The sequence below is a fragment of the Giraffa tippelskirchi genome, chromosome 3, assembly GCF_054371585.1.
Source record: "Giraffa tippelskirchi isolate mGirTip1 chromosome 3, T2T-mGirTip1v1.2.pri, whole genome shotgun sequence".
NCBI classification, from domain to species: Eukaryota; Metazoa; Chordata; class Mammalia; order Artiodactyla; family Giraffidae; genus Giraffa; species Giraffa tippelskirchi.
This window is the reverse complement of record NC_137277.1, coordinates 172,276,757-172,299,732: the sequence shown is the minus strand read 5'-3', so window position 1 is coordinate 172,299,732 and position 22,976 is coordinate 172,276,757. Positions and strand designations below refer to the sequence as shown.

At 44.7% G+C, this 22,976-nt stretch overlaps 2 protein-coding genes across 22 annotated transcripts in view; one reads left to right on the top strand and one right to left on the bottom strand.

Annotated features, from left to right (window-relative positions):
* Positions 1-11,595, top strand: part of COL4A4 (collagen type IV alpha 4 chain) — a 147,675-nt gene extending 136,080 nt beyond the window's left edge. For 4 of the 5 annotated variants that reach the window (XM_081584675.1, XM_081584676.1, XM_081584674.1 and 1 more), the window contains 4 exons: positions 402-518; positions 2,437-2,625; positions 4,645-4,931; positions 5,770-11,595. In XM_081584675.1, coding sequence (XP_081440801.1) covers positions 402-518; positions 2,437-2,625; positions 4,645-4,931; positions 5,770-6,033 — 857 coding nt within the window. In that variant the 3' untranslated portion in view covers positions 6,034-11,595. Of the gene's footprint in view, positions 1-401; positions 526-2,436; positions 2,626-4,644; positions 4,932-5,769 lie in introns of all 5 variants that reach the window. The other variant, XR_014080676.1, reaches the window with a different exon arrangement.
* Positions 1-22,976, bottom strand: part of RHBDD1 (rhomboid domain containing 1) — a 184,445-nt gene that overhangs the window by 28,857 nt on the left and 132,612 nt on the right. For 5 of the 17 annotated variants that reach the window (XM_081584694.1, XM_081584697.1, XM_081584695.1 and 2 more), the window contains one exon: positions 17,167-18,244. The exons of 2 other annotated variants lie outside the window; for them this stretch is intronic. In XM_081584694.1, the coding sequence (XP_081440820.1) occupies positions 18,132-18,244 (113 nt within the window). In that variant the 3' untranslated portion in view covers positions 17,167-18,131. Of the gene's footprint in view, positions 1-7,646; positions 7,907-15,118; positions 15,246-17,166; positions 18,245-19,695; positions 19,817-22,976 lie in introns of those variants that run through there. 10 more of the 17 variants (XR_014080679.1, XR_014080681.1, XR_014080680.1 and 7 more) reach the window with 3 other exon arrangements.

Below are 22,976 nucleotides of genomic sequence, written 5' to 3'. Positions count from 1 at the left end.
CTAAAGCATCATTATTAAGGAAAATATTCAATGACAAAAGCCATAGATGTTCAGTGTAAAAAAAAAAAAAAAACCCAACCAGGTCCAAATACAAGATTACGAAGAAAATATGAAAATGCCTCACTCAACACCTTGCTGATCTGGCTTCAGATCCTGGCTCTGCCCATTCTTGGCTCATTGGTCTTAACTGGTCAAGTTACTTGACCTCTAGGAGTCTTAATTACCTCAACTGCCAAGTGGAGGTGGTATAATCCCAACTTCACGTATCTGCAAGGTGAACGAACCAATGCAGGTGTGTCCAGATGGGAGGCCCCAGGCTGCCAAGTGGAATTCAGGAAGTAAATGCTAGCCTAGCTGGTGTCACGTCATTGTCATCATTGCTGTTGTGAACTTTCCTGCAGGGTGCAAAGGAGAGCCCGGGCTGGATGGCAGGAGGGGTAAGGATGGCCTCCCAGGGTCCCCTGGGCCTCCGGGACATAAAGGTGACATGGGAGAAGCAGGCTGTCCAGGAGCACCAGGTAACGAGTTTCCATTTCTCTTCTTTTCTCTGGCCCAGTGAATCTGAGAACTGTGTACAAGGTCCCTGGCCTCTCAAGCATTTGCCTTAGATACCAACTCACCAGGCTTTAGGGAGACAAAGCAACAGGAACAGAAAAGAACGGACGCCCCCACATTCTAACTGATACTCGACTATCCTAAAAACGGGTCAAGGCCTTGTGTCCATTACTCTTCCAAAGCAAAGCACTATTCATTATCATAAAAGGCTCAGCCATTTCTGCTGCTCACTTTCCCAATGTGAGCCTGGCATTGAGAGGCTGTGCTAAAGATCTTAGGGTCGGCAGGGGTGGTCTCACATCTATAACTGGGTGAATCACTTGGTCTCTGGTTTTCTGAGTTCATTTCTCTTATCATACAGCCATCAATACATTTTGTTGTTGTTCACTTGCTCAGTTGTGCCTGACTCTTTGTGGCCCCATGGACTACAGCATGCCAGGCTTCCCTGTCCTTCACTGTCTCCTGGAATTTGCTCAAACTCATGTCCATTGAGTCAATGATGCCACTTAAAAAGAATACAAGACTTTTCTTTAAAAATACTTGAGAGTGGGCCTTCTGTGAAGGCAGATAAGACCCTTTAGAATATAAATCTGAAGTATAACTCATCAAGCAATATGTTAGGGCCTGAAGACTCCCAGATACAGGCTCCTCTGTGGAGAGTATCTGGCAGTACCAGGTCAGTAATGAGAAGCAGGTGAAGGAGTGTGGGGCAGCTGGGATGCTGAGGAAGGGGTCTTGGGAAAATGGGCGCTGCAATCTGAAAGCAGGGCTCGGCTTCTGTTATGTGGAAATTGTGGCCATGTGGAAATGTGGGCCCAGTGTTCCCTATACTCTGCTTTTCTAGTCTGAAATCTTAACTCATCAAATCTTGATAAGTCAAAACACATAAGCAGGCCGGATGCAGTCCACAAGCTACCAGGTTGTAGCTTCTGGTTTACAGCATAGATGTTTCTTCCAGAAACAAAAACTTTTAAAAAACACCTTTTTTTAACTCCACCCTCTGCTTTTGGCAATTAGAAGTAGCCACTGACCTTCTTCAGTAGGTCACCCCCTTAGAGAGGCCAAAGGAGATGTCCCTGCTCATATTCTGTACAGCTGTTCATTTCCCACCAGCCAGTTAGAGATCTAGAATTTGGGCTTCTTCCACCTCCCTTTCTTATAAAAGAAGAGATACAAAGCCAAACATATGGGCTTCCCTGGTGGCTCAGCAGTAAAGAACCCGCCTGGCAATGCAGGAGACCCGGATTCAATCCCTGGGTTGGAAAGATCCCCTGGAGTAGGGGAAATCCCATGGACAGAGAAGCCTGATGGGCTATGCAGTCCCTGGGTTGCAAAGAGTCGGACACGACTTGGCGACTAAACAACAATCCCAGTGGACTCTAAACCCTTGTCCTTCTTAGAAACAGAACTGACAATATGGGAGAACCATGGAATGAGTCTGGGAGGTATAAGAAAGACCAACTTTTGAGATTCACCTTTTCAGATAGCAGACTCCTAGTCTAGTTGAAAAAGTCTGGGAGATCCCACACTGGCTGTCATTACCCCATCGTGGTTCTTCTCAGCACTTATCCTTTATTAAGTATTTCATAGTTTACCTTTTCCTTATGCTTATTGCTTGTCATTTCTCCTCTTCAAGTAGAATGTAAGCTGTAGGAGGACAGGTATTTTCGGCTGTTTCTGTGCTAATGTAACCCAAGCAGCTAGAAGCTGCTAAACCGTGTCCTTGTTGAATGAGTTGTTGAAGTGCATTGCAATTGTGTGAGTGGGACATTCCTCTCTGCTCTCTGAGTACTTAGCATAGCATCAGACAGAGGTACTTGGAAATATCTGTTAAACTGAACTCCCCAAACCACCTTTCTTTATGTTTCTTTATTCTTCCAGGCCCTCCTGGGCCCATGGGGGATCCTGGGCCCATAGGGTTTGGCCCTGGATACCTCAGTGGCTTCCTCCTGGTTCTCCACAGTCAGACGGATGGAGAACCCACCTGCCCTGCGGGCATGCCCAGGCTCTGGACTGGGTATAGTCTGCTATACCTCGAAGGACAGGAAAAAGCTCACAATCAAGACCTAGGTATGTAAATGGCGCGTGGTCACCCAAGTTCATTGCTTATGAGCAAAACTTTGGGGTTAGTTTCATGGATTCATCAACATCTTAAACGATCATTCATCTTCTATTAGATTTTTTTTTTTTTCTTTTTCAACTACCATGCTAATTCTTAACTAATTCTGTTAAATCTATGGCCCTGTGAGGTGCCAAGAAAGCTCATTCTGGCTATATCATTATTATATTTTTATTTCTAATTTTAAATACTAATTATTGTAAAATTTAAAATGACAAATATTATAAAATTTTTATAACATTTTAAAATTATAAAATAAAATTATAAAATAACTATTTTAACATTTAGGTTATTTATAATTTTTTATTATTATTATAATCTGACTACATAGTATTAGTTAAAAATAATTCTTCCTCAGTAAGTATAACTCTGATATAAAAAGCAATTTTTATTTCCCAATGTAAATGATTTAATCAGGATATAGTTGGTTCCTGGAGAACCACGAGGTTCCTGGTTCCCTCAATCCCTGAGTCAATAAGATCCCCTGGAGAAGGAAATAGCAACCCACTCCAGTATTCTTTTGGAATTCATTGTCAAATGAAATACATTTGACATATAACATGATGTAAGTTTAAGGTGTACAAGGTGTTGATTTGGTCCATATATATATCATAATGACTTCATTGTATCAATTGTTGACACCTCCATCATATCACATAATTTTCATTTCTTTTTTGTGGTGGGAATAATTACGATCTCATCGCTTCATAAATTTGATGATTATGATACCATATTGTTGTCTATATTCATTCCACTATGCATTGGATCACTAGGACTTATGTATCTACTAGTTTCAAATTTATACCTTTTAACAACTTTACTTTACTTTGAGAAAAGTAAAGTTTACTTTACTTAGAACTTTACTTTGAGTGTCATTCCTTAGCACTGTTTGTCAATTTCCAATAGTGGCTTCGTAAGCCTCAGAAACTGACTTCTAAGCTGAGGGTTGAGGCCCTAGGTGCTGACGCTCATGATCTCCCTAAGATAGTGGTGCTTGCAGTGGTGGGTGCAGGAGGGCTGTGCCCACAGGATCAGCTGGTGGTGAGGTGAGTCTTGTCACCTCTCTCGCTGGGCATGACCCCCGCTGTCAGTAAGGGTGAGAAAAGCATGCAGGCCTGTGGGGGGCACCTACTTTCTTGTGTACCACCAGTGCCAGCTCCCCTGCCTTACTCTAGCCAGAGCCACCCCACTGTGGCCACGCTCTGCAGAGCTCCTGGAATAAAATCCAAACTCCTTAACGAGATGGACAAAGCCTGCATCCTCTGGTCTGCTTTACTGGGTTGGCTGAAAATGTGTAATCCTACGGAAAAACCCCAAGGAACGTTTTGGCCAACTCAATACTTGAGCAACGCTAGAGATAGACCCAGACCTGCTCTCCCTGCCTTCCCCGGGGCTGAACTTCTCAGAATCCTTTGAGCTCATGCTCCCTAATTACCTCTGACCTTCTTTACTGCTGTATAAACAGGCCTTTCCTTTGAACCATCACTACCATCTCCAAACCTGGCCCAAACCTTGTTCGGAATTCAGGTCCTGGCTTCCAATCACTTGTTGCAGCCATCCGGCTTGTGTGCCCCGGAGCCCCCACTTCTCAAGGCTTGTCTTGCTGTATTCCCACGGCCCCTTGGCTCCTTCAGCTCCCCACCCCCACCAAGCCAGGCCAGCAGCTTCCTGAAAATTCCTCTCCGACAAGAGGTGTGCTCACGTCTCTCTCTCCATCCTGGCCTGTTGCTTGACTCAGGAGAGCGATGCAGGATCCAGGGAAAAAAGCGGCCTGACCCGTGAGACCTGAGAGGTGATCGAAGTGGTCAGGTGCCCACAGCAGCAGGCTTTGGCCAGGGCCCCCCGACCCCCATGCCACGCCCCTGTCCCCTGCCCCCCTCCAATGCCAGGCGAGTGTCTGCAGAGGGCCCAGGTAGGGAAGGTCACCCCAGAGCAGAGCACTAAGCCTCCACGTGGTCTCCCCTGCCCAGGTCTGGCGGGCTCCTGCCTCCCCATCTTTAGCACGCTGCCCTTCGCCTACTGCAACATCCACCAGGTGTGCCACTATGCCCGGAGGAACGACAGGTCCTACTGGCTGGCGAGCACCGCGCCTCTGCCCATGATGCCACTCTCAGAGGAGGCGATCCGCCCGTACATCAGCCGCTGCGCCGTGTGCGAGGCCCCCGCCCAGGCCGTGGCGGTGCACAGCCAAGACCAGTCCATCCCACCATGTCCGCGGGCCTGGAGGAGCCTCTGGATCGGGTACTCCTTTCTCATGGTGAGCCCCTGTGCCTCCGCCGTCCCTAAGACCCCCTCCACGCCCCTTCCATCTGGACTGGACCGTAATTTGAGAATCCAGGGCCGATGGGTGACAGTTTGGCATGGAGGTCATGAAGGCTACCCCAAACTATAGCCTGCTGAGACGCAGGGCCACTCTGTTTTGCTTATTGTGGATGAATTTTTGTATTACTTGGGTAGAATTTAGAGAACAGATTTGCATCAGCCCTCAGTGAAAGAGGTTTCTTTTTGTGTGTGCACCCATCTCCTTTCCCATGTACCCTTTCCTTTGTTGTCCTTATGGGGTCGCTGTGTCCTGTCCGACTCTTTGTGACCCCACAGACTGCAGCCCGCCAGGCTCCTCTGTCCGTGGGATTCCCCAGGCAAGAATACTGGATTGGGCTGCCATTCGTTTCTCCAGGGGATCTTGCCGACCCAAGGATCTCCTGCAATGGGAGGCAGGTTCTTTACCACTGAGCCACCAGGGAAGCCCATCCTTTCCTGTTTTCTCAGTCGTGTCTGACTCTTTGTGACCCCATGGACTGTAGTCTGCCAGGCTACCCTGGTCCCTGGGATTTTCTTGGCAAGAATACTGGATGGGTTGCCATTTCCTCCTCCAGGGGATCTGCCCGACCCAGGGATTGAACCCTGTCTCCTGTGTCTCCGGCATTGCAGATTCTTTACCACTGAGCCACCTTTCTTTAGCAGATCATAGTCTCTTCTTTCTGGGATGATTTTCAGGGAAAATGTAAAGTCAGGCCCAGACCTGGGTGTGTCACTGGTTGGGTCTGGGGTTGTCTGCATGTCTGAGCCCTAATTCTCTCCTGTTGTCTGGGTAGCACACAGGCGCTGGGGACCAAGGAGGCGGGCAGGCCCTCATGTCCCCAGGCAGCTGCCTAGAGGATTTCAGAGCTGCACCATTCCTGGAATGCCAAGGCCGGCAGGGAACTTGCCACTTTTTTGCCAACAAGTATAGCTTCTGGCTAACAACGGTGAGACCTGACTTGCAGTTTTCCTCTGCACCATTACCGGACACCTTGAAAGAAAGCCACGCTCAACGCCAGAAAATCAGCAGGTGCCAGGTCTGTGTGAAGCAGAGCTAAGATCCCACCTTTCGCAATCAGGTTGCCAAGAGAAACTTGCCGGGAGGCTGAGACATCCTAGGATGTGCTAAGAGATTCAGTGGTGCTCATCTTAGACTCCTGGTTTAGCCGTTCCTTCTGTTTCAATGTGGGTTATTCCCAGAGGGCTATATAATTCCTTCCTCTGTTCCGGACAGATTAAGCAAATGCTACACATATGGATTTGTTTGGATCTACCAATCTAGACGAAACCCAGATATTCTTCTTTCATTGAGGATGGTGGGAAAAGCTGGCTTTATTTCATTTCAGTTCACTTCAGTCGATCAGTCGTGTCCGACTCTTTGTGACCCCATGAATCGCAGCACACCAGGCCTTCCTGTCCATCACCAACTCCCAGAGTCTACCCAAACCCATGCCCATCGAGTCGGTGATGCCATCCAAAAGTATGCTAATCCAGGGGAAGGCAAATAGACGATAAAGGCCAGATTACAAATGACATTACTGGAAACTTCATTCATTGGTTAATAGCAACTCAAACAATTGAAGTCAATTACTTTATAGTACAGTGGGCTTCTGGATGGATGTTCCAGGAAAAAAAAAAAATAGACCAGCAAATGAACTAGGAAGTAGAGATTTCCTATGTTTCAAAATGATTTCCTCTGTAATCTATTTTCCCATGCACTTTAAATAATTGTAAAACCATGACCCAAGGAGATTAAAAAAAAACAACCACACAGCCAGCCTTAACAGTTCATTTCAAAGCAGACTGAATCATTATGCCATGAAGGACCACGGTTGCTATATTCCAGAGATGCAACATTAGCATAAAACACATCGCAGATGAACATAAAACATTATGTTCCCTTCTGCATTTTTCAGAGAATAGAAATGCCTACTTTGGCAACCCTTTGGAAAAGTAGCAATTATGGGGCAAAAATATGTTCAATAAGGGATTAAGAGCCTAAAAGCTATTAATGAATATTAAGGCAGTGATTCACAAAAATTGATTCCCCACTGCAGTGAACTTCCAAACAGACCGCTTTGGCCCAGTCGGGGTCCAACTTGTCTTCCGCGTGTGTGTGTGTGTGTGTGTGTGTGTGTGTGTGTTAATGGGCCTGAAGCCACAGGGGGCCACGTTCACACAAAGCAGACCCCTTCCCTCCCCTGGGTACGCCTACAGAGCCGCCCCATAGCCCCACAAAGGACACTTTCCCTCCATCCACATAACGTCATCTCATCCAGGGAAGTGACAGAGCTATCATTATGTGCTTGGGAGAAAATTAAGGGCCGACTTAATTAAACTAAGGTAAGAAGAGTCATTTAGGTCATCGTCACCCCCTGCCCCCGCCAAAGACCTGACACTTTTAAATGAAACAAAGACAACCTACAGCTTGAATCTTACGTTCTGTTATTGGTTTTTACAGGAGCATCCTGTTTTTCCTATCCTAAAAACATTCTTGTATTCTATATCAGTATTAGACCAAGGCAGCAGTTTGATATTTGGCTTTTGTTTTTTTTTTTTAATAAAAGCTTAGAGGTCATGTCATTTTATAGTGAGTAGTTTTCTGTCTAGCAAAAGGATACGTTTTCTATTTTGCTAGAATTCTGTGATCTAATCCTAAAAATCCAAAGGCTTATTGGAAAAGACTTTTATTAAATTTCCTTTTCTCATGTTAAAAAAATGGTAGAGAAAACTAAAGAAATTTCCCACGAGAAGGTGACATCATTTTAGTGCTTAGTTTCAATGCACTTAATAATAATTAAAACTTTGTTTATAAGAAATGCTTTTCTTGCCAAATATTGATTGAGAGTGTGCTCTTATATGCAGAATATATTTCAAATGAATCTTGCTCTGGGCTGACCCTGGGATGGCAATTTATTTAAAGGCTGCTTCCTGGTAAAAAGAGAAAAATATACATTTTAAGAGGAAATATTATCTTGATGTACCAGAATATTTCCTAGTTCATTTGACCCATTTATTAAACTCTGCTACGGCATGTTAAATATTTGCATACACCTGAAATTTAAGCCAATTTCAACGTTATTTATAATTACAACTTTCTGATTCCAAAAGTGTTTTCATATATTACCTAAATTCAAGCCTTCCAAAAATTCATCTTGTTCATTCACGAAATTGTTCTGAGAACATTTTCTGGGAAGACGAAAGGGTGATTGATGGACCATAAGGAAACATACCTTGTTTGCTATTTTAAACACCTTCATTTTAGTATTAGAATATTATCTTAACAAACTGGCCAAATAAAATTTAAAAAAAACAGCCTGAATTAAGTGGACAAGTTCCTCCACAGTGAGTCCAAGGTCGTGTACAAGGCTGATTTCAAAATACTAGTATCACAAGAGCCCCCTCTAAATGCAGTACAAATGCTGTCTGCTGATTTTGAAAAACTATTTTCAATGCTCGAAAAAGCAAAACGATGGAACAAAAATACTATCTTGCATCAGAAAACCACATTATTTCTTAGCCCATTAGTTTCTTTATCTGGTTACCCGTCAGTGTACTTCTCTCCTTTCTCTCTGAAGGATGAACAAAGCTTTAAAGTTCTTCCCCTAATCCCTTACTGGTGATTATCCTTATCAAAAGCTCCTTCTCCCAAACCCTCTCCCCCAGCGAGTTAGTTGAAATGCTTCTGGACTGCCCAAAGACAGTTGCTATGAGCTGGGGGTCAGGGTGTTTCCTTCTAGGTTCTTATTCTCAATGAGTGGAGCCCATCCATGCTGCCAGCGGAGGGAGGCCTAGCCACCATAGTCCCTCCCATCTCAGATTCTCCCCAGACCTCAACTTCAGTTGCTGCTTCTGTGGATTGCTACCTTCTTCTCCGACCTCACTGCACCTGTCTTAACATAGCCTTTGTCCTTCACCTCTGCTCATGTAGTAGACATCTCCTAGCTGCTGCCTCCAGTTTCAAATTCTCATTATCATTTCTCTAAGATGCAAACTTGATTTTGTTATTCTTTGGCTTTTGTTGTTGTTCAGTTGCTCAGCCGTGCCCAACTCTTTTCTGACCCCATGGACTGCAGCACACCAGGCTCCCCTGTCCTTCGTTATCTCCCGAAGCTTGCTCAAACTCACATCCATTCAGTCGGTGATGCCATCCAACCATCTCATCCTCTGTCATCCCCTTCTTCTCCTGCCTTCAATCTTTCCCAGCATCAGGGTCTTTTCCAACGAGTCAGCTCTTCGCATCAGGTGACCAAAGTATTGGAGCTTCAGCTTCAGCATCAGTCCTTCCAATGAATATTCAGGGTTGATTTCCTTTAGGACTGACTGGTTGGATCTCCTTGCAGTCCAAGGGACTCTCAGGAGTCTTCTCCAGCACCACAGTTCGAAAGCATCAATTCTTCGGCGTTCAGTCTTCTTTATGTTCCAACTCACATCCATACATGACTACTGGAAAAACCATAGCTTTGACTATATGGACCTTTGTTGGCAAAGTGATGTTTCTGCTTTTTAATAGGCTGTCTAGATTTGTCATAGCTTTTCTTCCAAGGAGCAAGTGTCTTTTAATTTCATGGCTGCAGTCACTGTCTGCAGTGATAAATGACCCCACTGCCCACGAAGTCTAGATGGCTTCCCATAGGGGGGAAGAGCCTGTGGGAACTCTCTGCTCATCACAGAGGCATGTTCCTGTCTCTGTGACTTTGCTCCTGCTCTTTCCACCAGGGATGTCCCTGCCCCACCCCCGTAAGTAAGTTTACCTGGCAGACAACAACTTATCTTTAGACTGAATTAGCTGGTAGGGAGGACTGTGTGCATTTCCCCACGATGACCTGGCCTCCGTTCTGCTGCTCCCAGGACGAGTCAGGGATTTGCTCACTCTCTCATGCTTTCCCCACAGCTCCTGTAACACCTCATCCCACTGCCTTCATTCTCTTGCTAAAATGTAAGCCCAGAGAGCAGGGACCATGCCTCATTCATTGCTGTATGCTCAGGGCTCACATAGAGCTCAGCATGTTATTGACTCTTAATTCTTTCTTCACTGACAATTCAAATAAGCATCATTAGACGTTAGATGTTCAGCTCTGGGCATCGGTTCTCATTGACAAAATGGTTACAAATACAAACCATGTCTTATTTCAAACGATTTTAATGTGACAACCTATCTGCACACCCACAATCTCATCTTACAATTGTTGACAGAAGGCCGACTGATAAACTTTAACTATCACCCACTCCTGAAACGTAGCTTATTTGTTTATGTTTAGTTGCTATGTCATGTCCAACTCTTTTGTGACCCCGTGGACTGTAGCCTGTCAGGCTCCTCTGTCCATGGGATTTCCCAGGCAAGAATACTGGAGTGGGTTGCCAATTCCTTCTCCAGGGAATCCTTCCAACCCAGGAATCGAACCCATGTCTCTTGCATTGGCAGGCAGATTCTTTACCCCTAAGTCACCAGGGCTCCCCTGAAACATAGCTTACTTTTCCGTAAACTGAAATTTTAGAAATAACATTTGAGAGATTTGACAATGAGAGAAGACTCTTCGCGGAAATGTGGTATGTCTTAACTCATGCTGTAGGCTGTGTTCCCTCATGATGTTGAGTGTCCTAGCATAAAATCTCCTCTACAAAATCTGTATATGTTATTGGTGCTGAGGAAAAGAGTAACAGAATGGTTTACTAAAACTGGATTTATCAAGGGTTTTACTTTGAGCCTCTTAGAGATTATAATAAGACAAATCATTCTCTGTGTTTCAGGAAATTACATGGATTTGTTCTTCTGTCAGCTCACCAGCCTAATTTTATCATTGTTACTTTTATTTGGTATGGCTGCAAGAACAGTGGAAAGATGTGGCCTTAAAGTTGGTTGAACCTAGGTTTCAATTCAGCTGTCCCTTTCCAGTGGCAGCACCCTGAGTGTTACACCGACTCCCTTTCCCCTATTCTCCACATTTAAAATATGGGGCTTAATGTCTACTCTTGCATTGAAAATTAACTCTGTAAGATTATATGTCCAGCACATAGCTGACCTCATATATTTATTATGGCCACATCTCCGATTTAAAACAAACCTTTTCACATGAAAACATATTTCTTGGAATTCTTTACATAGTAGAACATGATGATTCTCACAGGGCAAATAAATTACTGATTAGAATTATTTATACTTGGTCAATTCTTAATGTCCTTGGGAAAGCTATTTTATTCCAATTCTCGAACTTACTATACCACATGTGAAAAAAGTCACCATTTCCTGCAGGATCATTATCAGGAAGTTCTGCAGGGAACACAACAATTGACATTAAAAATCAGTACTCTGCAATTGCCACTGTTATTATCTGCCAGAGATTCTGCATAATGCATTTTCAACCACCAAGGTTGGCTGCCACATCCATGTGAAATGCTTGAATTTTATGGTGCTTAAATATTTAATGATTCATAGGAAAAAAATGTGAAACATGTCTGGTAAATTGCATCCCTTTATCTAACCTACAGTTGTAAAGTTAAAGACTTTCAACATGTAACATTTGCAAGGTGCCTGGTTTGCTATTGACATTGAAATGTTGTATTGCAATTTATACTATCACTTATTATATATAAAATTCTCTGATGACCTCCAAAAGCAACTGTGTTTTATCTGGTGTATTCACTTTCTTTCAAGCCAAAGTGAGTTTACTACTTGACCTATCTTGTAATATGGCCTGCCCTAGGGTTGGCTCTGAGGGTGGGGAGGAACAGGAAAGGCTGCATGGTAGAAGTGTGATATGCAGATGGGAAGAGCATGAGCGGAGCGTAGACAGTGACCACCACCCCCTACCCCCTCACCAACCCCCCCCCCGCCCCGGGCTTGGGAAAGCGTGATTCTGAGGCTCCAGGGAGCACTGTCCTCCATGCAGTGGTGAGCTGGGGTGGACATGAAACCAAACCTCTGCTGAATTGCATTCACCTGCCAGCATGGGGCTCTGATCTCGTGGGTCTCAGTTGTCCCACCAGTTGAAGAATGAGACCACCTGCTTCACAGGGTTGCTGTAAAGGTTAAAAGTAAGAGCTATAGGGGACTTGCTTAGCAGTCCAGTGGTTAGGACTTTGCCTTCCAATGCAGGAGGTGTGGGTTTGATCCCTGTTCAGGGAGCTTATATCCCACATGCCTCACACCAAAAAGTCAAAACATAAAGCAGAAGCAATATTGTAACAAATTCAATAAAGACTTTTAAAAAGTTCAAAAAAATCTTTAAAAAATTAAGAGACATAACTACAAAGAGATGTAAAATGTAAGGTACTGTTACTGACAACCAGAGTAACTGGAAGTTAGGGGTTAGGAGGTATTTTTATTCTCATAGCACAGGGGTGGGTGTAGTGCAGATATTCAATAGCTGTTTTATGGAGCAACATTTTTTAATTAGGAGGGAACTTCAGTGGTTATTTGGTCCAACTGGGCTTCCCAGGTGACTCACTGGTAAAAAAAAAAAAAACTGCCTACAAATGCAGTTTTTGTTCCTTTGGTTGGGAAGATCCTCTGGAGGAGGAAATGACAACCCACTCCAGTAGTCTTGCCTGGGAAGTCCATGGGCAGAGGAGCACGGCAGGATACAGTCCATGAGGTTGCAAAGAGTTGGACATGACTTAGCAACTGAGCATGCATGGTCATGTACTCACTTAATAGAGCAATAATGTTAGCAAATGAATGTTTCTTGAGCACCTACTATATGACAGGAACAGTATGAACCCTGTGGTACGAGCTCCCCTCAACCTCTCAACTATCCTATCTTACAGATGAGGAAGCTGAGGTTTAGAGAGAATAAATGACTCGCTCGGGGTCACACAGTCAACACCAGGAGAACTTGAACCCTGGTCCATCAGTTGGTTAAGACTGTGTTTTACCCACTATACCATGGCCTCCCATACTACTGGTTTTATCACACAATTCTCTACCCAAGCAGCAATATGTATTACAGACAAATTTAGTGATTTCTGCTAGTCATGTTCTGGTTTTCCTTGATAAAGTATAAATTGTATGTTCCAAACTGCTAGTTCATCTGAAGATTCCTGAACAAGATGTCAAAAATGCCATGGGGGGAAAAGCACAGTGAGCACAGACACACAAACACACCCGCAAAGGGACAGTGGCCAGATTTGGTGGTATCCACGGGGGCTCCTTGGTGATACCCTTTGAAGGTCCTGGAATCTTGAGTTTTGTGCACTACACTGCAGCATTCGTGACATGGAACCAGCTTTGGGCACAGAAGGATGGCGACCTCTCCCCACCATCTGGTAAGCCTCGGGGAAGGCCTGGATGTTTCTGCTTCTATGGGCAAAAGACCCTGATGCTGGGAAAGACTGAGGGCAGGAGAAGGGGGCGACAGAGGATGAGATGGTTGGATGGCATCACCGACTCAACGGACGTGAGTTTGAGCAAACTCCGGGAGACAGTGGACAGGGAAGCCTGGCGTGCTGAGGTCTATGGGGTCGCAAAGAGTCAAGCACGACCGAGCGACTGAACAACAACATGGACAAAAGCTTTCTTTCAAGTGATTCTTTCCTGTGATTCAAGAAAACAGACACACAGTCAACAATATCAAGCAGCAACAGGCACCTCTTTTCACGTGTGCCACTGGTGATGTTACAAATGAGCTTCTGTTTCACTCCACAAAAACTTCATTGGTTTCAACATTTCAGACATTGTATTAGGTACTATGAAGAGATTCACAGAAACACAAAGTCCTGCCCTTGTGAAGCTTACAATCCAAACACCTTCTCTCACTTCAGGATAACCAGCAATTCTAAGTGGCTTGTGGAAACTGTGATGAACACCCTCCAAGGGCAGATCATTCTGTGGGCACAACGGGGAGGATCTGGATGCGCTGAGAGGAATAGGCTACTGCATGGAAGTCACAGGGTCAGGAATGCTCGTGGCCTGGGCAACGATGAGACCTGTCAGCAGTAGCACAGACTCCGTTAGGGATAAGTGAGGGTGAGGCTGAAAGGCTGGCTGGAGCCCCATGGTTGAGGCGAATGAGTTTGACCTTTATCCTTTGGCAACAGAGAAATGATAAAAAGGTACTGAGATGGTGAGTGACATCACAGAAGTAGATTTTGGAAGATTAATGGGCAGTGCTATGTAGAACTGAGTGAAGATGAATTTTGAGTGGGGCAATGAACAGAGATTTTAAGCAGGGAGTCTGTGACTCTAAAATAAAAGACTGGGGCAAAAGCAGAAAGAAAATGACTGCAGTAATCAATAGGAAGGGAAGGGAAGAGATGATAGGATTTTGTTTTTTAACGACTTGTTGTTTAGTCACTCAGTTGTGTCCGACTCTTTGCGACCCCATGGACTGCAGCCCGCCAAACTTCCCTGTCCTTCACCATCTCCTGGAGTTTGCTCAAACTCATGTCCATTGAGCCGGTGATGCCATCCAACCATCTTATCCTCTGTTGCCCCTTTCTCCTTCTGTCCTCAATCTTTCCCAGCATCAGGGTCTTTTCCAATGAGTCAGCTCTTCGCATCAGTTATTAATTGAATACAATTCTTTACTGAGTCTTTCAAGAGAAACTAGGACCAGGAAGGAGGTGGCCAGGTCTGCCACACTCTCTGGGTTTTACTGTCCTTTTCAGGTGATGGGTCTCAGTCTTTTAATCCCCCAGGTGGCTCAGTGGTAAAGAATCTGCTCACCAATGCAGGAGACACGGTTCTATCCCTGGGTTGGGAAGATCTCCCCTGGAGTAGGAAATAGAACCCACTCCAGTATTCTTGACTGGTAAATTCCTTGGACAGAGGAGCCTGGTGGGTTACAGTCCATGGGGTCATATACAGTTGGACAGGACTGGGCGACTCCATTTCCTCAGATCCTTAACTTACTTCCCAAGCAGCAGAATGTGTGATGGATATGTATACTGGCCCCAATTCTACAAAAATCAGTCTTTTACTGTCCAGGCCTCAACAACAGACAGCTTAAAAGGACAGAGGGGCTGTGAACAATCATGTACAACTTTGGAATCACAGGCACTAAATACATTCAAGGTCATAAAGAGGAAGCAATTTTAACTGCTTCCTCATCTTGAAAACCAAGGAAAGAGTCTGAATTAAGAGGTTTCCTAAGTTGACAACCAAATCGTGAGAATGTTTAACAGACAGCCAGGAAATCACTATTAAGCAAAGAAACCAAATTTAAAACCAGCTCTAAATGCTTACTCCCTGAGAGATTATCAGTTGAATATACTGGTTTTTGTCTTTCTCAACCCAATTTCAGTTTTGTGGTGGAACTTTGGAGATTCTTTACTGTAGGAAGAAAAAATAAGATGGATATTGAAAATAATAAGCACGGGTTACAAGCAAGCCTATTAACTGAACAAAGTTAATAATAATAATTTCCAAAACATCTTTATTGTTGTGCTAAGATAACTGGTTTATAACTGAAATGCCCTTTCCCACATCTGTAAAGTTTAGTGATAAAACACTCCATAAGTAAGGTGTACCTATCAGTTACACCATCTGAAGTCCAATTCTGATGTTTTTACATCTGACAAGTGAAACAGAGCAAGGAGCTACTATCACTAGACTTGGCAGCCATAAAAAATATAAATACCTCCATATACAGTGGCTGGACTTTTGCTGCATAAAAACACTCTGGTGAGAAACCAACACTGAAGAAGCCTCTACTGGGAGGCCGGGGCCAGCCTTGGGTGATGCAGTGAGAGAGCTGCAAAGTGTGGAGTTAACAAGACCTCATTCCACAGCCATTCATAATCTGTGCTCCTGTGTAGAAGGCATGTCTTTCTACAGTTGTGTACAAATAATCATAGAGCCAAATATAAATGTCAGAGTTACCTTTACAATGTGCTATCAGAAGATGGAGTATAAGAATGAGGTTATTCCCAGTAGGGGGCTTCCCAGGTAGCGCTAGTGGTAAACAACCCTCCTGCTAATACAGGAGATGTAAGAGACCTGGGTTTGATCCCTGGGTTGGGAAGATTCCCTGCAGGAGGAAATGGCAACCCACTCCAGTATTCTTGCTTGGAGAATCCCAGGGACAGAGGAGCCTGGTGGGCTACAGTCGATGGGGTTGTAAAAAGTTGGACACAACTGAACTGACTTAGCATGCATGCATCGCCAGCAGAAGTCATGGAAAACAAGTTCGAAGAGTTTGGGAGAAAAGAGGAAAGACATGTGGCTTAACCATTTCAATGTTAAAATATTTGAAGCTGCAAGACTCAGAGATACAATTCATACTATAAATGTGCTGTGTGTCACTTTGTATCAGTCATAAACTAAGCTGAGAAGCTCAGGTAACATTGCTCCAGCTGGCAGGTCAAAGTGTTCCCAGGTCTCACAGTGGTTTGTTAGCTCATTTACATGCAAGTGACAAAGTCTCACCCAGGTCAGCTGACATTAGGAACCAGACACAAAACTGCAAAAATGCTCAGGGCTGGGGCAATGGGATGACCCAGAGGGATGGGATGGGGAGGGAGGTGGGAGGGGAGTTCAGAATGGGGAACACATGTAAACCCATGGCTGATTCATGTCAATGTATGGCAAAAACCACTACAATATTGTAAAGTAATTAGCCCCCAACTAAAATAAATAAATTTATTAAAAAAAAAAAAGAACTAAAGAAAAAGCTCATTAGCAATCACTGACTGATTGACTGAATAAATTCATTTGATAGAAACCAGAAAAAAAAAAAAACTGCATAGTTGGGATGCTCCAAATTTGTGAAACATATACAAAGACTGAGAAAGCAATATCCTTAAAATCTTAACCCTGGTGGAAACACAGGTGATTTTTAAATTGCACATGTACTTTTTTGTATTTCTGTTTACACTGTAAATTTTATCAACAGAGACACAATACTTATTCTTGAGTCCATTTTCCTGATTATATATTTCTTCATTTATTATTATATAAATCAGTTTCCCTACTGCAAAAGTAGTACACACATATACATATACACACATTTTTAAAAGAGAACAATATAAAATTGTGAAAAACAGAAAGCAAAATCCTATGCACTCCACCTTCCTCAATAACCTCTGTTAATATGTGGGTGTATTTCCTGCCAGATGTTGGCTTTATGCATATACAAGGTATATATATTACTTTCAGAATCAGAAAACTATATAAATGCTAGATAAAGCCATAGAGGAAGATCCTTTTCTGCTTCTCTCTTTAAATATAAATATTCAGTGACATAAGACATCAGTGATATTTGACCTTTTCCTTTTATTCATGAAACACAAGCACCAGGAAACAGGTCTTAAGTGACTTGGGGTCTGTGTGTTAGGGGAGTGTCTTGGAGGGTGGCTGTTACAGTGGTTAATTAAAAGGCACTTTTATGAGAAAAAAAAAAACAACTTCCTCAGGAAGGATTTCTCTGTGACCAAGCTGCTGGTCACCCCTCTGCATGTGGCACCTGCTGCTGCTCTGCTGGTTAGTTCAATACAAGTCGCATCTCCAGGGCCTGACATAGTCACTGGAGAGGCTCTTGGAGCCAGGTTGTCGGTGCCACCTGCTGGGTCGTGGAGGGTGGAACTGGTTTCCCGTCTGAGGTCTCACTTAAGCTTTTCCACTCACACATGCTGGGAAGGCAGAGGGGCATCAGAGCAAAGCAGGTTCACTGCAGACACCGCTCAGACGTGGGGGCCCCAGGAACCGAGGCGCCTGAGCGAGGGAGGCCGGGACGACATCCCGCGATGACGGCTACATCCGGTGCCTGGAAAGTCACCACGGCAACGTGCCAGGAGGACAAGGGATGGCTCCCCGCTTCCTGCCAAGTCGAGCACCGAGCAGGAAGAGGACCTGATCTTCTGGGCTGGTGAACACAATCCTCCTGGCAAAGGTCACGGTCTTCCAAGACATAACAAGGCAGGGGCACCGCTGAGTCAGCAGTGAGAGACGGGAGCATGGAAACTGGTCCCTATGTGGAGACGCACGAGCTTCTGTCTGCAAGGGAACAAGGTCAGGAATGCCATTCCCGAGAGCTGGGGGCTGTCAGAACAAGCCTGGTCTCAAGACGTCAAGCAGCTCAAGACATCAATCGGACTCATGGTGGCTGTAGGATGACAAGCCACTGCTGATGTGAGCAACGGGGACGGTCATGCGCCCTCTCTGCTTTTGTACAAAACTGAGGGTCTGGGGGTAACTAATGCACAACCGGACCGTGTTTGTTCACAAGGCTGGGTTGCCTCGCTGGCTATCGAATCTGTGCAGCCGCTGTCTCCTCATTTCTTCTTCTGGTGAGAGACGGAATCCATAGGCCGGGGGGCTGCTTCTGCGATTTCCTGAAGAGGGAAAGCACAAGGTAGAATCAAGCACTGCCCTTGTTCTGGCATTCACAGGGCTCTCCATGCCCGATTCCAAGGGTGGGGGAAGAAGATGGCTTGGGTGTTGTCGTTAGCACGAAACAGAGATAGAACAAACATATTTCAGCTGCAGCTGTCAATATGACATTGCGACATCAAGTAAATGTTTTTAGTCAGGTCCAGTCCATGAAGCTAATTTGACTCATTTTGAAACTTCTTGACAATCCTCCCATTTCTATGTTTTTTTCCCCCACCATGCTCCATAATTTGCATCATTTAATTTTCCTAATGTCTCAAGGGCTTAGTTTATCTTTTCTTAATGCCCAGAAATAACTTTGTTGCTATCTGCAACGTCCTCACCAGATGTGCTCGGAGGTGTCGCCCTATGAGTCTGAGGGTCTCCCTTTTCCTCCCTCTAACCTGCTGTCTCCTGTACCTCGCCAGCCAGTGGGAATCACACTTGCCTGAGACGCACAAGCACCCACAGGGCATCACGGCCCACAGAGCAGAGGCCATGTTACCATAATGACCAGTATCAGGGCAGGCAGACAAAAATACAGGCATAATATGTGAAGATCATATGAAGGTCCATGGAAGTCATTACTGAAAAGAGCTTCTTGTTGGTGCAAACAGACCAAGAAAATCATTTGCAATGATAGAAGCACTTCAGTTTACTGCATGAAAAAAAAAAAAAGGAAGATCCAGGCATTGTTGGGGGTGGGTAATAAAGGAATAACAACAGATAGTCCTTGAGCTCAAGGAACCGGCAACTTAACTCTAATAAAAGAGCTTTAATGTCTGCAATGAGGCAGCCATGCAGGGTATCACTGATGGATACAGACAAATAGTAGATTCACTTTTAAGCACGTGGACCAAAAAGATTACACCTTTTCCCTTCTGAGCATCTGCTAACTCTGCTAACTTTGAAAGGCCTGCTCCCATCCGTCCATCAAAAGTTCTATATGTTACAGCCAGACCACCACACTCAACACTGCCCTCTGAGGTTCTGACACAATTGACTCTGGAAGTCCTGGCTGAGCCAGGAAGGGTGGGTGGTGGGCAAGCGGGCTGAAGCCACGAGGGAAAACAAGTGAACAGGTGATCCCTCCTGCTCACACTCCGAGTGTCGGAGATTGTGACAGGTAATGTATCGATGTGGCGACTGTTAAACCTGTGATGAAAAGGTGATAGAGAAAGCAGTGTGAAACTAAGAGTCGGTTTGTTGAGCTACAACTAGAATTTCAGCGGTCAGACAGAAACTTCTAAGAAGGCAGTTTTTGGTCGACACTGTGATAGAGACCCCAAGACTCACCCATATGTGGTTCTTCTTTCCTTTTCAGACACGAGGGAATTCCCCTCCCAGACCTCTAGTAACATTTCCTGACTAGTCCACCCAAAAGTGAACCGGGTGGGCCAAGCCCGACACTCACTCTCACTGGGTAAACTCCACTTCGAGGTTTTTTGATCAGCAAAGTATCCATCATTTTACCAACGTTCACTGAAGATGATGTTCAAACACAGAACACTTTTACCATAGAGATTCTATGAATCCTGTAAGAATAAAAGTTTTACTGGATACAGCTTTTGCCATATACATTTGTAGAGGGCTTCCTCTCTGTTTAAAGTGGTAAATGCTTTGAAATTACAGAGAAACTCATGAGTCCAATTACCATTAGGCTTCAAATTGCTTTATACAATGAGATCCAAATCCTGCTTTTCCTCTGACAGTTGCTTTTAACAAGTCCATCCTTAATTGCACTCATGAGCATGGGCCAGTGTGTGAGAGCCTGTTCCAGCTGGGCAGAGAACTAGGAGGTCTGGGCTGTGGGCAGAGTCAGAAGCAAGCTCAACGTGGCATGTTGACTCTGGGCCACAGGGCGCAAGCCCACAGATGCTGAAAGATGCTCAGACGCCCAAAGGGACTCACAGTGTCCAAGAGAAAAAGCTGTTCTGTGGAGGGAGGAATTAGAGAGGACATACTGTGAAGGTTCCAGGGGTCCGGCTCTCAAAAGTGGGCAGCCCGCACAAAAGCTCTCTGGACCCCCGCTTAGGGCACTGGAGGAGAACCAGGGCTTAGCCAATGGCAGAAATACCACGTGCCCACGTAGAAAACTCACATCAAGAGAGGAACAAATAATCACTCCTTCACGAGAGCCTTTTAAGATATCCTATTTCCATTAGTTTTTATTCTAATTTCATGAAGCCAACCTTACAGAGGAGGAAGCTGAGGCTCAGGGAGAGCTAGGGACAAACCTAAGGTCACAAAGCTAGCACAAGGGGAAGCAGAACTTGAACCCAGGTGTTCTGACTGCAGTTCGAGTTCTCCTCCCCTTTCCCGCAATCCCATGTCACTGTTCCTTCTAACACATGGAGTATGTTAAGCATCTCATCTTTTCATTCGACCTTCTCCTCCTGCCCAAACCCAGAGAGTCCTTTTCCTGTATGGATATGTGGGGAGCTCACTATTTGAAAAGAGAAAAAGATGAACCAGCCTAAGTCCTCAACTTGATGGGACTCTGCTGTCATGACAGATGTGGCCACAAAGTTCCCACACAGAAGTGTTAGTCGCTCAGTTGTATCCGACTCTTTGCAACCCCACGGGCTGTAGCATGCCAGGCATGGAGACCTCCTGGCAAGAATACTGGAGTGGGTAGCCATTCCCTTCTCCGGGGGATCTTCCCGACCCAGGTCTCCTGAATTGCAGGCAGATTCTTTACTGTCTGAGCCACCACCAAGTTCCCACTTTGGGTCCCCTTAAATTCTACTGACTGCTGGAGTGGTTGGGTTTTTTTTTTTAGGATCCCTGGGAAGGCCTTGGGTATAGCAACCACAAAACAACAACGATGACAATGCCTGACGTGGATGTTTTTATGGATATTTTAAGTCCTTTAAACTCAATGTTTCTGATTTATCAAAGCCACGCTATTGTCTGAAGAATGACTTAATCCTTTCATGTCAGGTTTTGAACTCCATTCTTCTTAATGCTGGTGGTTAATTTTCTTGGAAAGTTTTCAAGTCTAAATTATACGTGATATTTTAAAGGCAATTGAGTATTTGATATCAGTCGGCAACCCACCCATCCTATTTATCACATCTGTACTTTAGGTCAGTGCCTCTCAGCTGCTCCGCTCAGTCTCAGCTGAACTCTGTCTTCCAAATCTACACTTTTTCATTTGTTTTTTAACCCATTTCTGTATTTTCCTCTTATATCACATGAGCTATCACTTCTCTCTTTAGATTCCAGGATCCTCTGAAGCTATTTCTCAAAGGGTCTTAAGAAATGTGCTTTTAATATCTACTTATATTGATTACATATGTACTAAGTTGCTTTAGCTGTGTCCGACTCTGCGACCCTATGGACTGTAGCCCATCAGGCTCTTCTGTCCATAGGATTCTCCAGGCAAGAACACTGGAGTGGATTGCCAGGCCCTCCTCCAGGGGATCTTCCCGACCCAGGAATTGAACCCACATCTCATTATGTCTCCTGCATTGCAGGCAGGATTTTTACCATTAGTGCCACCTGGAAAGCCTGAGCACATAGAAAAAGATCCGAACGGGCCTCAGCTGGATGGTAAAAGAAAAAGAGGTCCCTGTGGGTGTACTGGAAATGGGAGATGTTTCCAGCCCTGTGTACAGCTGAGGGGGACACCCCAGGGAAAACTTCATTCCATAGGCTCTGGCTGGGTCACTTGTCAGGGGAGGCTGAGGAGCAAGGTGACTGCCAGGGTCCTTGCTACAACTCTGGAGTTTGATGACTGGAATTAAACTGTGCCTCCTATGGTTATATATCCTTCAGCAAGTAGGTTACTGTCCCTCAGCCTCAGTATTCTTATCTATAAAATGGGAATAGTAACAGTACCTCCTCTGTTGGGTTGTTGAGAGGATAAGAAGAGATGATGCATATAAAATGCTGAGTGCCAGGCATGCAGTTAGTGCCTGATGGCCAATGGACGCTGGGAATTTTAACCTCTAACATCAGTGAGAATCATGGGTTAAATGTCTGCTTGTTACTATCCTTGACTAAGACAGATACCAAATAAAATTACCAATGACTTCTTAAAAGATAAGAGCCCAGGACTTCTCTGGTGGTCCAGTGGTTGAGACTCTACCTGCCAATGCAGGGGACACAGGTTCGATTCCTGGTCTAGGAAGATCCCACATGCCAGGAGCAACCAAGCCTGTGTGCCACAACTATTGAGCCTGTGCTCTAGAGCCTATGTTCCGCAATAACAGAAGCCCCGGCAATGAGAAGCCCACGCACCCTCAACTAAAGAGTAGCCCCTGCTCGCCACAACTAGAGCAAGCCTGTGTGCAGTAGCGTAGACCCAGTGCAGTCAAAAATAAATAAATATAAAACTTTAAAAAAGATAGAGCCTAATTCTGTTTGAGGAACAACCAGGAGTATTTTATACAAAGTGCGGGGTCACTACTTATTAAATATTTGTCCTCCAAGAAACAGATACAAAAGGGTAATTTATGATCCCTACTTTTGTAACCAGAAGGAGCCTTAACAGGCTTTGGGGAAGCTGTAGACCTTCTTTTCTCTGCTGAGTAAAATCATGCATTGAACGTTTATAGACTTGGGTGAAATGGCCTTGCTCTGATGAACTTGGTACAGAATATTAGTATTTATGAGCCTTGCTTCTGTGTTCCTGTAAATGGAGGTCAGCCCTCAATTTTACTGAAAGAAAGAGTGAGCATGCTTCAAAGA